At 28.1% G+C, this 14767-nt stretch overlaps 1 protein-coding gene across 1 annotated transcript in view; it reads left to right on the top strand.

Annotated features, from left to right (window-relative positions):
- The window catches only part of LOC142329744 (structural maintenance of chromosomes protein 1A-like), a 58173-nt gene extending 44108 nt beyond the window's left edge, over positions 1–14065 (top strand). Inside the window, exons 18-23 of the mRNA XM_075374491.1 lie at positions 515–642; positions 2082–2223; positions 4706–4885; positions 5843–6021; positions 9184–9361; positions 13566–14065. Coding sequence (XP_075230606.1) covers positions 515–642; positions 2082–2223; positions 4706–4885; positions 5843–6021; positions 9184–9361; positions 13566–13631 — 873 coding nt within the window. The 3' untranslated portion in view covers positions 13632–14065. The remainder of the gene's footprint in view (positions 1–514; positions 643–2081; positions 2224–4705; positions 4886–5842; positions 6022–9183; positions 9362–13565) is intronic.
- Positions 14066–14767: the final 702 nt, after the last annotated feature.

The following is a 14767-nucleotide window of genomic DNA, read 5'->3' as shown; positions in this document are numbered from 1 at the left end:
GCTTGGTAATTAAAATGTAGTCGCAAAAAAAAAATCCTATCCCTTAAATTAAATTAAGATTGACTGACTGTGGAGTCCCAATTTGAATTTGCAATGTATAATACACAAAAACTTATTGAATAAATATCAATAAATTTTTGTACAAGATGAATAACTTATAAATGATTGATGGGTTTCTTTATTTTTTTTTGTTCACAAACAAGCTTAATAGTCTCAAAAATTATTAGTTACATCAAAAGTATTCCAATAACAGACTAATGTTAAAAAATGTCCAAACATATGATTATATACCACTAATATTTTAATGATAAACTTAAAGAAATTTTTTTTCAGTTTGGTTGCTAGTGTTTTATAGTTATTTTATTTGCATTAATTTTAATCCTGTTCAATTTTGACAAAGTTTTATAAAAGCTTTATTTGTAGATATATAATGAATGGATTATTAGTAATAATTTATTTATTATGGATTTTAAATTTTATATTAAACAAACTTATTTTGTTGATTTTTCACTAGATGGAAGATATTGCTATTCCGATGTTGAGGGGTAATATGGAAGACATCGCTCAAGAATCTGCTACATTAGATTCTTCTATGGATAATAGCAACACGCAGACACAACAGATATATGATAGAGAGAGCCGGTATGTTCTTTGTATGCTATCACCTCTATAGGTAAAAATTGATAATTAGCTTCTGTAGGATATGTATGAGTGTAAATGAAGTGTAGTCTTGTATAGTCTTAGTTCGACCATTCCTGAGATGTGTGGTTAATTGAAACCCAACCACCAAAGAACACCAGTATCCATGATCTAGTATTCAAATCCATGCAAAAATAACTGACTTTACTAGGACTTGAACGCTGGAACTCTCGACTTCCAAATCAGCTGATTTGCGAAGACGCGTTCACCACTAGACCAACCCGATAGGTTAGAATCTATATATATGCAGATTCTGTACCCATGTTTTTAGTTTTCTAGGGCTGATCACACTCTGAAACTGTTATATGAGATATAATACAAATAAATACACTGATGTTCAGCTTGACACATTTCAATCACGTCAGGGCAACATTGACTTATGAAATAAGTTTGGCTTTGCACCCATCATTGACAAGCTAAGCAAGAGCTGATCGAGTTGGTTCGACCATGTCTACATACTGATGTTGACTCTTGCCAAGACTGCTGACCATTGATGGCAAGCAACCAAAGGGTTGCCCAAAGCAACACTGAATCGATACACTTTACGCAGACATGAAAATCGACTGGCTGCACTCTAACATGGCTCACAACTGTACCAAATGTCATCATTGTAGCCACCAAGCAGACCCCGCCAACATATTTGGACAAATGCTAAGGAAAAGAAGAAGAAGAAGAAGATATGACACAGAAGTTTTAGATGTATAAGTCTCATTCTACAGTAAACTATTGATAATCCATAAGTGATTAATTGCTTGTGGCTATTCATAAAATTACTTTTTTGTAAAGACGAAATCATTGTTTCTGCAAACATGTTAAAAATTTGTGTCATGCAGTGGAAATTTACAAGCCCTAATTTACAGGAAATTAAGCAAGAAAGTGATTGACTATGTATTTCTTAAAATGAAATTATTATATTACATCAGTGTTATTTATTAAATCCATAATATAACTCCCTACCCTTATATTAGGACTTAATTTGTCTGCTAAATACCATAATATACCACATATTTTAGTTCTTAAAGATAACCATTCTAGACTCAAACAACTATTGGAAAATAGCTGGCAATTGAAAAAGCCCAATCAGGAAAATGTAATGAGAAAAGGTTAGTTATTAGTCCATTTAATGGAGCATGAGAATTTTTTTGCTTGAATGTAAATTTATGTTACATTTAAGTAATTGTATATTTCTTTAGCTTTTCTTAAACCTTTTTTTAAGACAAATTTTAGTAACAAAATGAAATGAAATTTCATAGGTAAACAAAAAACTGTTTGGGAATGACATTCATGATTTTTTATTATGATGGAGGCTAGTTATTAATCAAATTGATTGGTAAAGTTATGCCATAAACTAACATAAAATAAATATTTTTTGTTGTTTCCAGGATCACAATTGATTATTCACAATTAGGTGATAACTTAAAAGATTATGAAGAAGATGAAGTGAAAAAAGTTGGTGATAAATTAGCAAAAGCTATTAATGACCAGTCATTAACTTTACAAAAAATACAAGCTCCGAATATGAAGGTATTAAAATTAATCATTTTAATGTTTATTTTATAGAGAAGATATTTTTTTTTAATAATTAATTTCTTAAGATTATATCAAGAGGAGAATAATGTATTCTGGGAGGTATGTTTGTTTGTAGCCCTGTAATTTAAGAATGGTTCCACACCAATTTCATGAAACGATTAAACTATTCTTTTCAGTTTGATAGGCAATGCAAAGTAGATAATGATTTGAAAATAAATTACTGACAGTGTATGTATGACATTTTCTCAAGTTGAAAAACCAAATTAATTTTCAGCTTATCAACTGAGAGCCAGATAGAATGCTTGAAAAATAGATTTAAAAAAAATATACATTACGGGTTCTGTAAAAATATTGTGCTGAAAAATACTTATTTAAATAAAAAAAGTATAATATGATAAAAATAATTATGACTGTTATAATAAACTATAATCTAATTATTTAAAATTTGTAATTAAAATCGTTTTAGTGTAATTAAGTATAGATAATCAAAATGTATTCTAGTAAAACACTGTAACTTTTTATAAAAAATGTTTGAAATTATTACTGGAAATTAGTAGACACCTATTTAGTTATGTGTGTAAAATTGTACAATATAAATAAAATGGATATATAAATCTGATAACTATGAGGAGGTGTAACAAAACATTGAAAAAATTTTAAATGTTCATCAATAATGTAGGTATTATACATTTATTTATCTTTCATTTTCAAGTGTTTACCAATTAAAAAAAAAAACTAAAATTATTTAGTCCTTACAATATTCTTTGGCTTTCAGTCTTAAGAATCTATCTTTAAAAAAAATTATGTGTTTTTTCCATAGTACAGACTATTTTTATATGCTTTGGACAGTTATTTGGCAGAACTTAACTAATTGCGTGCAGTCATCATGAAAATTTTAATGAAATTATGTATTACTTGAATAAATATTATCATTAGGCAATTTTTTTTTAAAATTAATCTAATGAAGATTATTGGGGCATATTATAAGATACAAATGACAGATGATTTTAACATCTTAATTTGTAAATTAGTAACAATTAATGAGCAATAACTGGTTGCTGTAATGAATGCAAATTATAGAAATAAAAAAAGGAAATCCAGTTATTATAAATAAATCTTTATTACTGTTTCAGGAACATTATTAAAATATCAATTTTTAGACAGATTTTTGATGCTGTCTTAATCAGTGAAGTATTTTTTAAATTCTTTTCATTTATTTATTAGTTAATTTATTTTTTAAATCTGTAGGATAACATACTAATAAAAATTTAAGCAACTCATATTCAGAATAATCTATATTATATTGTGAGAGATCTTCTTTTTTTTAACAGAAAGTACTCAAAATGTCCACCTAAAACTACGAGGAATTAATGTTTCTTCAAAGTAGTTGCTTCTGTTTTAATAGTTCTTGTACTGATGTAGGATGTTTCATTTTCAGTGTTCTGTTTGAGTTAGCGTGAATAAAAGGGTTATTTTTCTACTTTTTTTTTTAACCAAACCTAAAGAAATAATCCAAGGAGGTAAGTAAGTTTTCTGATTTAGGTAGTGGTAGTCAATTAGAAATTATTTTCTCTAAAGAAATTATGCAGTATTAAATTGTTTGCTGTTGTATTATTATTAGTATTGTTATTCTGCTATTGTACTATCCTTCTTAGTCAACAGTCTTCATCTTCTAGCAGTATTGTAAACAGAATCATAATATACTGATAACATTTAGTTATTATTGTTTATATGAAAAAGTTGGTGTACAACTGAGAAAGAGAATAGACTAAATTCTCCTACCTTTATAAATATAATGTAGTTTGTAGATTACACACGGGTTTGGATCTACATCCATTAGTCTGGGCTGTTTACAAAACTAGTGCGATAAAATCAGGCTTCTTCTTAAAAGGAATCAAGACTCGAAAAATGTTGAACAAACTGAATAATTCATCGACAATAATAGTAAATGTTTTTTTCCTAATCAGCTTCTTAACATTTGTGCACAACATAAATATGTGGTCAAAAATCTTCTTTTTTTTGTCTTGATGAACACATCAAAACAAAATTCCAGTATGTTGAGACAGTCTTTGCATTGATTTTGTAAGTTTATAAAGATTTGTGATATTTCTTGTGATTCATCATCAGAACTGTAAGTTGGTGGGATCATTTTTTGTTCATCCATGTTAGACCAGTTTCCCTAAAATGAGTGTGATCTAAAGTAATTATCAAGAATGAACAACATAGTTGAGTGTTTATTAACAATTCCTATTAGTTGATTTAAAGGATACATGCCATTGGTATTATTGTTATCATTATGTTTTACTTTTTTACAAGGTTGTTTAGTACTTACTTGCACAGCTACGCTAATCTTAAAGGTTAATTTTCCACTCCATTCAACTTTTAATTGAAGGTTGAAATACTTGTGATTCACAATGTATATCTCAGATTACTGTTATTTTTTATGTTTATATTATACTTGTAATTTATTTTTCAGGCTATACAAAAATTAGAAATGGCTAGAGAAAAATTACAAGAAACAAATGAAGAATTTGAAGCGGCTCGTAGACGTGCTAAAAGAGCGAAGCAAGCATTTGGAAGAGTTAAAAAAGAAAGACATGATAAATTTCTGACATGTTTTGAACATGTTGCTAATGAAATTGATAATATTTATAAGGTATAAATTTTTAATATTATAATTTATTTTTATAGACCAGCTTAATCCGATTTACAAAGCTCTACTACTTAGTTACTTTCAAAGAAAAATGACTTTCTTTACTTAAAACTCTTCATATTATCTACTGTAATTCTAGAAATATTGGAAGTTGTAATAATTGTCATAACCATTGATTGGCTAGTTTCGCTGTCGTAGGGATCTTCTGTTTATTAAATTATTTTAATTTTTATCAAAACAATACAATTATTGTTTTATTTTTGTTAATCTTTTAATATAAGCTGAAGTTGTAAATACATGAGAATAGGAAGAATTCATTCGTGTTTGTTCGGTAAGTATCATTGATTAGTACACCATAAAAAAAAATGATTGATGAGAACTCTGAAAAAGTATAACATCTAAATTGTGAAAAATATTTTTAAAAAACTTATAATGATAAATTTTATTTTTTGTTTTATGATTATCAAAATTGTCTCATTAATTTTTTCAGAGTGGTTCGGTAATGTCAATATTTCAAATTTTTGATGATTACCTTGACTTAATGTCTGAAAAATGCTTTACCAATTCCAAAGACAAACTCCCACAATTGTTTATTGAAATGATTCAAACATTGTTGTTTCCTCATTTTTACAAAAAATACATGGAACATATGTTTACATATAGTCTACAGTATGTTATAAGCAAATTGATGCATGTTCATATTACCAACATCCTTTCCTTTTATTTCCTAGTCATTGGGTTAGACTGCAGTTCACAAATCTCATGTTATTCTGCAAATATTTCTCCTCATAATGTAATATCTGTTCCCTTTGTCAGGTTTTCCTTTAAACAGTTTATTCAACTTAATGGATTTGTTACAGAATTCTGTTGTATTTAAGTTAAAGATGTATTTTACCATTCTGCAATCTTATTTATTACTTTCATGTCTATCAAAATTTTTAATAATTCTTTCCTCTTCAGTCTCTAGCTAAAAATCAATCTGCACAAGCATTCCTTGGACCAGAAAATCCAGAAGAACCATATCTTGACGGTATAAATTATAATTGTGTTGCTCCTGGAAAACGTTTTCAACCTATGTCTAATTTATCAGGAGGGGAAAAGACTGTTGCTGCACTGGCACTTTTATTTGCTATTCATAGGTAAGTTATTAAGTAAGCTTAATTGTCTGTTAACTAACTACATAGCTGATATAGTAGTAATAAGTACTTTGCTGATGGAATTAAATTTTGAGTTTTTTAAAATCTTGAAATCTTGTTAGTATTTTTTTATAGTTGAAAGTTAATTTATTTGTCAAACAAATTAATTTTATTCTTAAATTAGTGCCTTATTTCTTTATACTTTTTAAGTGTATGTTTTATTCTGTATTGATTATTAGATTTCATTCTATATTCTTCATTACACTTATATTGTTTTGTTATAATATATATATATAATTTTATTGAAATTAATCCTTTTAAGATTCATATTATTCCTCTGTATTGTTAAATTATATTTTAAAATCTATAACATAAACAACCTAGCACAGAATATTGAGATAAGACATACCTCACCTTAATTTTATCATGATAATACTTTCGTGGAATCCTACATCCTCAGTCATGATTGAATTCATTTAATGAACTGCTTATTAAAAAAATAAAAAATAAAAATACTAAAATAAACCATGTAGATGGTGTAATGTTTTATTACATTACTCTGTTATAATGAAAACTTCAGTTTTCATTATTATATTGTTTTACAATCAATTGTAAAACAATTAATTCTATAATTCTATGTAATTCTATAATTACATAAAAACATAATTATTTTTAATTTATTAATTTATCAAAGTTGTTTTCTTTTTTGAAGATTTTGAAATTTATTATGGACAAATATGCAAATTCTACTGTCCAGTACTGAAATAATGCAATATTTAAATATGGTGACATTATATATATCAGAAAACAAAAATGTACATACAGTACTGGACAGGGGAATTTGCATATACATCCATAATAATTTTCAAAAAAGAAAACAATTTTAACAAATTAACCCTTTAAGCATCATGAATTATTCACAAATTTTGCCCTAAATCATCGCGCCAAATATCCATATTTTGCACTCATTTACTAAAACATGCATAAAATCTGTTTTAATAAATGACATTTAATAATTTTTTTTTTTTGTTTTTAAGTAAGATAGTAAGTGCTCTATTACACTGTAATCAATACTGACTAATTTGCTAGCATTACACATTTTTATAGTAAAAAATATTTTTAAAAATTTATCTTAAAATTTTTTGATCCACTGAAATTTGGTCCTTCTGAAATATGCAAAAAAATCCTTATTTCAGTTTTTAATCCTATAGCTGTAATCTGCATAGTTGTTTGTAAAAATCGATATGGTTTTTAATAAAATTTAAAACAAATGCTTTATATTTATATATTATAATATAAAATAATATTTTTTTTGTTAAATGATGCCAAAAATAAATAAACTATATTGTAAGATAATTATGTTTAAACATGAATTTTCTAAACATTCGTAAGTTCTTGACGATGTTTCTAGGTTATACGGGAAACGTCCGACAGATTGTACGTTTATGCTCAAAGGGTTAAAAAATTATAAATTTGTTTTAATATAATTGCAGTATTTAATAACAACTGAAGATGTGGAATCCCACAAAAATTGTTTCTTGGAATTGATGTAAGATTTAACTTATCTGTTTGTATGTTTTGGTGGTTTATATTTCATTTAATATTCTATTAGCACAGTGTCCAATATGTTAATTAATTATTTGAATTATATATATATAACTATATATATATATATATATATATATATATATATATATATATATATATATAGAACTTTCTTGAATCCTCTAGACAGTTGCATTCATTGTTGTCTGTATATCTGCTGTACTTGTTACATCAATGGATCATTACACCAGATTGTGTTGTAAACTAACAACATGTTGGTGTTATACTAATAACACCAATACACTCAATACTAATAACAGTATATTGAGTGTTGTTAATTTGAAAATATTACTGTATCATTCAAGTTTACCATCAATCTCACAAGGGAAACTATCATTTAAATCATCTGACACACAGTATATACCACATACAAGACATTATAAGACAATACAAGAAGTATAATAATAAAATCATTGTTAAAAGAAATCTACATTGAAATAGAAAAAAATTCTTTTTTCAATAATTTAAAATTTTGAATTTTAGATTTTTCATTTTTAGTGGCAAATTAAAAATAACTAACTCCTAATCTTTAATTTGTAAAAAACGTAAAAAAAAATTAAAGAAATTTTTAAAAAATTTAAAGAATTGATAGAATTTTTATTTTTTTATTTTTAAATGACTGAATATCAAAATGAAATCATGCTTTATGTCATTGTACTAAAGTAAATCATTTCTGAATGACAAAAATGTTTTAAATATCTTCAGATCATTTACAAAGACAGTGTGAACTTCCTTCTTATTTGTCTGCGATTTACTAAAAATTATCATCCCATTATATTTTTCTATTTCCCATGGTTTTCTCAAAGATTGTTGATTATAAAAAAATTTTAACAAAAAATGAAAAATCATTTCATAATACAAAATCACCTGTCTGCATCAAACTTCAGTGATTGGTCCAGTTGCTTTCTCCCCAGCTGATGATTTTATTCTTAGCAGATTTCTTTTGAGTTAAAAGACACATATTTATTGAAGTTACTAAAAATAGATCAGATGTGAATTTAGTTTATGTATTTCATAATTATCATTTGTGTGAGATGTCATTTTTTTTACAACCGGAATATCAAGGGTCTTAATATTAGTGGATTTATGATTAAAAAAAAAATTATTATATTTTGCTAGAATTTTATTCTTTTGTATCCAAGGTTAAATAATTTATGAATATTTATTAAATAATTTTAATAAAAATAATACATTACCAATGTGTGTGTGTGTGTGTGTGTGTGTGTGTGTGTGTGTGTGTGTGTTACATTTGTTTTTGTATCTCAAAAACTGAAATTTATTAGGTGAATTTTAGTTTAAAGAAATCTCATTTTTCTTAATTCCCTTTGGTTTTTCTGTTATAAATATATATATTTTTTTTTTACAAAGGTAAGTGTTATGTTAAAATGGTGTTACATGCAATTTAGGATACTGATACAGGAATTTAATATTAAATAACATAGTTGTAAATGTAACTAATTGGTAGAATCTGTTGTAATATTGTGATCAGTACTATAAACTTATTACTTCTGCGACACCATAGAATATATTTTAAGAATAAACATGAATATCTTTTTGTAGTTTCCAGCCTGCACCATTTTTTGTACTGGATGAGATTGATGCTGCATTGGATAATACAAATATTGGAAAGGTTGCATCATATATTCATAACAAAACAAATACATTACAAACTATTGTCATATCATTAAAAGAAGAATTCTTTAGTCATGCTGAAGCCTTAATTGGAATATGTCCAGATGTCAGTATTAATTGCAATTATATTAGTTGTATTTTGCTTTTAAATTGCTTTTTGATTAAGTATTATTACTATATGATTTGTATGTTCTCTTTATTTTTCGAGAAGTGAGTTGTTGTTTAAGGTCTGTAGATTGTTAAAGTTATTTAATTTGAATTGACTTTACTGTGTTGACATTTCAATATTTTATATTTACATCTGTTGTATAATTACTAGTTTAACATTTTACAGTAGAATTTTATTGTATATAATGTAACTTCCATAATATGTTTTTAATTTGATTAAAATTCGCCATACAAGCTTTAAATTTATGTGATAAATTAATGTTAAAAAAAAATTCTGGATTGTTAGCTGATTGGAAAAAGTCTTTGTCACATATAATATGTAAAAACTTATTGAATTAAAACTGATATTTCATTTTTTTGTGATATTTTTAATTCACACTTAATATTTTAAAGTGCCTGTCTTAACAAATTACTTGCAGATTTTAGCTGCTTGTTATGCTTAAATCCCTGTGATGAATTTCCTTCTTTACATTTTCTAGTTCAGATACCACTGTAGTATGTATATTACTTACATAATAAAAGTATCTACAGACATCATCTATAGGTATTCCTCTAGGTATACTTCTGAGGTATCATCTAGAGATATATTTACATTTATACATGCATAATGCTTTCTTTATAATGTAGGAAACTTTGTATTCATACCAAAATATCTGGAAAAAATGTTTTGAAAATTTGGTTTACGCTGATCTTAATGAGTTGAGTAAAAGCGTTATATGTTATCTATCTGTAGGCTTTATAACAGTGGTTCACTTTGTTCAAAAACTGCTAAAGAGATGTTTACTAAAGTTGGTATGCATGTTTTAACTGCTGGTGTAATCTAACATAATGTATTTATATCTTGAAAAAAAAATTTAGTTGTATATTTGTATAAATTTAACTTAACTTTTATGAGGGCAAGTCAAAAGTTATCTGTACTTTTGTTTTACTATTTATTTATACAAAGGGGGGAGGGGTTCAACATATACATCATTTTTATACATAGTTTTATACATTTTTATATCTTAAGTTTGTGAAAAATTGACGACCTTGCAAAGCAACTCTGAGAGCCCCAAACAGATGAAAGTTGGAAGAAACAAGATCTGTTTTGAAGGGAGCAATTCCAGTACTTCAAAATTCAACTATTTGATGGTCTTAATGTTGTGGTGCGCCATGTCTGGACAGGGGGCATTGTACAACACTTTGACAACAGACATCTGCGTTTGTTGCGAATTGCTGTCTTAAGTTTGTTTTCCAACTAAGTATAAAATAATACTTAGACACAAAAACATGAAATGCAAGTATACAAACTAGCAGTTAACAGAATTTCACAGGACTGAAAATATTTTTCGTTGTGAACAGGATTCTGGTGAATGCAGGGATGAACTAGTGGACTATACAATTAAAAAGGAAAAATATGGTAGTGTACCAGAACCCCATTTCATTTTCAGCAGTGGATTGTACAGTAGTTTGTTAGTGAATTCGCAAGCACAAAATTTCTATCTTATGTATACTGGATTGTAAAACACTTTTCATATTTTAATTTTAAAAATCTTAAATTTAGGAACTGATAATTTACTTCAAAATTATTGATGAATTTCAGTACCTTAAACTAATAACTTTTATAAGTAAACATAACGTTCACTATAACGTGTTTTGTTGATCGTAGTCCTCCTTTCCATGAAGTTTTCAAGTGTAGGCCATTTTGCATCTCAAAAAATAGTTAGCATAACTGTTGGCTGATTTTGGCTTTTTTCTGTGTTGGAGATCCTAGGTAATACTCCATACTCCAGCATTTTGTTTCTGGCTCATAGTGATGAACCCATGTTTCATCACTGGTGACTATTCTGCTCAAAAATATGTGTCACCTTTCTTACTGAAACATTTGAGTAAGGGTTGGCAGATATCAACACATTTGAGCTTGTGTTTTGCAGTAAGCTGTCTTGGTACTCATCGTGCACAGACTTTACAAAAACCAAGCTTGTCAAGAATGATTTGATGGGCAGAACCATGACTTCAGAGAAGACTTTATCTCACTGATGGTAACTTGCCTATTTGCCAGAACCACCTCTCAAGCTTGCTAAATCTTGTCATCTGTGGTGAAGGTTTACAGTTCGATCCCTCTTTATGTCACACTCATCTGACCACTGTTAAACTTGTAAATATACAAAAAAAACCACGTGATAAAGAACTGTCTCTGTATAATGATAAAAGTCTACAATGAATTTCAGTCCCTTTCACACTTTCCAACCAGAGAAATCTGATCACTGCTCATTGTTCCTTGGTACAAATTTCTAGCAGTGTACATGTTTATGCTAATAGCTGGAAGTCAAAAGACACGATTGGATCAAATTTTGCCCAGTTGACCACACTTGTACAAACTCTTAAGGATGCATTCACAGAAGGTAGTATGACAACCTTGAAGATGTATTTTGGTGAAGGTATAGATAATTTTTGATTTGCCCTCATAAGTCTGAATTAGATTCATTGCCTCAGTGAAAAATTACCTCATAGATTATTAGAATGACTGGAAGTGGAATTAATTAAGAAATTCAAGTTTCATTCCTCATCTTTACTTCCAGTTTTTTTTCTATTCCTGTATTACAATATCATAATTCAAAGAAAACATGGATATAGAATGGTTGGAATGAATGAAGATATGGCCTGGTTGAAGTTATGATTTACCTCCAATAATTCATATACAGCTGATTTAGTTGTAGATATGAAGATAATTTAAGTTTATTCTTTTGATTTTGGTAATTTTTATATTCATACATAATGAGAAAATGTGTCATGTTGTTTATTCTCTGCTGTTTGTATAAGTTCATCGCGATTAACCATAAAAGCCATTACTCTACGAGGTGTCAGATTCCTAAATTCAAGAGGACATAAAGCTGCTGAAATTCAATTGTGTGAAACATGTAGGCCTACCACAATGAATGAAGGAAAAGTAAGTCAATGTTGTAATGAGTTTAACGAAGGACATTCAATATTCACAACGAACACAGAAGTGGCAGGCCTACTGTCGAGACTGATGATTTCATTGAACATGTGAATGCAAAAGTGAGAGAAAATCATTGTTTTATGATTAGCAATCATTATCTAGCATTTCCAGAAATTTCAAAGACAATATTGTTGAAAATTGTGACTGACACTCTAGGCTATCACAAACTGTGCACAATGGGTGCTGAAAATATTGATAGGTGCTAACAAAGATTGCAGAATGATATCTGTACCTGTTTTTTCGACCTCTTTAACCAGGAAGAAGACAAATTTTTTTCCATATTGTCACTGGTAATGAAAGATGGATTTTGTACATCTAATGCTGAGACGAAACAGCAGTCCAAACAGTGGCATTCCAATTCACCTAAGCCAAAAAATTCAAACAAGCCCAGTCTTGAAGGAAAACCATGACAATTTTATTTTGTTACCATAAGGGTGTGCTTTTGATTCATTTTATGGAAACTGAAACATCCATCACAATACAAGTCTATTGTGAAACGCTTTCTATCTGTGTTGTGCCATTCAAAATCAATGGACGACTGGAAATGCTGAGATCAGGAATTGTTATTCACAATAATGCATGCACAACAGAAACAATTCAAAAATTCGGAGGGAGATTTTTGATCATCCCTTACAATCTTAATCTCATCCTCATTACTTATCATCTCTTCCTACACCTCAAAAACTGGCTTGCATCTCAGCAATTTGAGGAAAGTGAATAGTTGAAAATCTCTACAAAAGTGGATTCAGTCCCAGGCGGCAGGATTTTATGTAGTGGGTTTGAAAAAGCTTCAATGAATCAAAGTGTTTTGATACATGATTATGTAGAAAAATAAAGTAAATGTGTAGGTATTTGAACTAATAAATTTTTCATTTTTTCAACCGTTTTCATTTTGTCACCAATCAGCTATTACTTTTGAACGTATTAACCTTGTATTAACTATAATTGCAGTTTTACTTTTTCTGAATTATTTTTTTTTTACTTTGGTAAGAACCTGTTGCATCTTTTGCCTGACTTTATTTTGTCTTGGCTAATTCTCTTTTGTCATATTTATGTCAATTTCTTTCTCTGTATACCTCTTTATAACTTTACTATTATATTATTAGCTTAGATTTTAAATGTAGCTATTCAGCTGATGCTCATATTTTTTTTTTTTCAGGTTGGAGAATGCCTGATTAGCAGGGTATTTACAGTTGATTTAAGTCTTATTCCTAAACATTGGTAATTTTGTGTTCATAATGGTTAAAAGAAGATTATTAAACTTTTCACCTATAATGATTTGAATTTTTTTTCTATTTAGAAGTATGTTTCATTTAAAGTGAAGAATGTGTAAAGTGTGATTTGTTTTATTTTTATAGTAATGATTCTATTTTTCATTTAGTTTATTTTAAACACTACTTTTTCTACTTTCATGTTATATATGTTTTTCTATGTTGTCCTGACCTCTATAAGTAGCTTTTATTTATTTTCTTTTTTTTATGATTATTTATGGATATATATTAAAATGATATATAATAATTGTATACTACAATATGTAATTGTATGATACAATTATTATTATTATTATAACCTTTTCCATTTTTTATTGTATATGTAATATAAATTTAAATTTATGTATAATTGTTTTTTCAAAATATATTTTTTATAAATAATAAATAATGTGTTCTTTGTGGTGTTGTGCTGATAACATTAAAAAAATAATTTATATAATAAAAGGATTATTTGTACTGTAAAAATGTTCACTCTTGGTAACAATCTTCATCATTCATATTAAGTTCTTTGCCAACACGCCACTGAAGTATCTGTTCATGTTTTATGAATATAGTCAAAAATTACAAACACACATTTAACAAATTAATATAAGCTACTGATTCTGGAGTTGCCATCAGGAAATCTAAAGGAGTTCCTTCAAAAGCTGTCCTAGGGCAAACTTCTGTGATGTATTTAACAGTTTGATTTTCACCACACTCGCAAAGGAGCGTCAGTGTTTTACCCCTTTTATACAGGAAATAGGCGACCTACCATGCTGAGTTCATATTCTGTTTAATGTTGACCATGTCGAACGTGGCAAGTCAAAACCTGGTGGCTTTTGAGTAATTTATGGAATTTGGTTATTCTGCTTTGTGGTCCACTCTTGATGCCAGGCGTCAGTCAGGTTGAATTCTTCCTCTGTGGTAGCAATTGGTGTTTTGATAGATGGCTTTCTAGATTGAAGGCCACCATGATTGGCATTCTCAATGTGCTCGTGTATTGGTAGGTTTCAATGGTCCACAATCTTCTTGTATTCTCTTGTAAGAACATTCATACGGCTCAATACTGGGAGCCATCGATAGGAGTAAACCTGATAACCCCAGCAATCAC

The sequence above is a fragment of the Lycorma delicatula genome, chromosome 9 (assembly GCF_047948215.1).
Source record: "Lycorma delicatula isolate Av1 chromosome 9, ASM4794821v1, whole genome shotgun sequence".
Taxonomy (NCBI): domain Eukaryota; kingdom Metazoa; phylum Arthropoda; class Insecta; order Hemiptera; family Fulgoridae; genus Lycorma; species Lycorma delicatula.
Note: the sequence above shows the minus strand (reverse complement) of the source record. Positions and strands in the feature narration are given on the sequence as shown.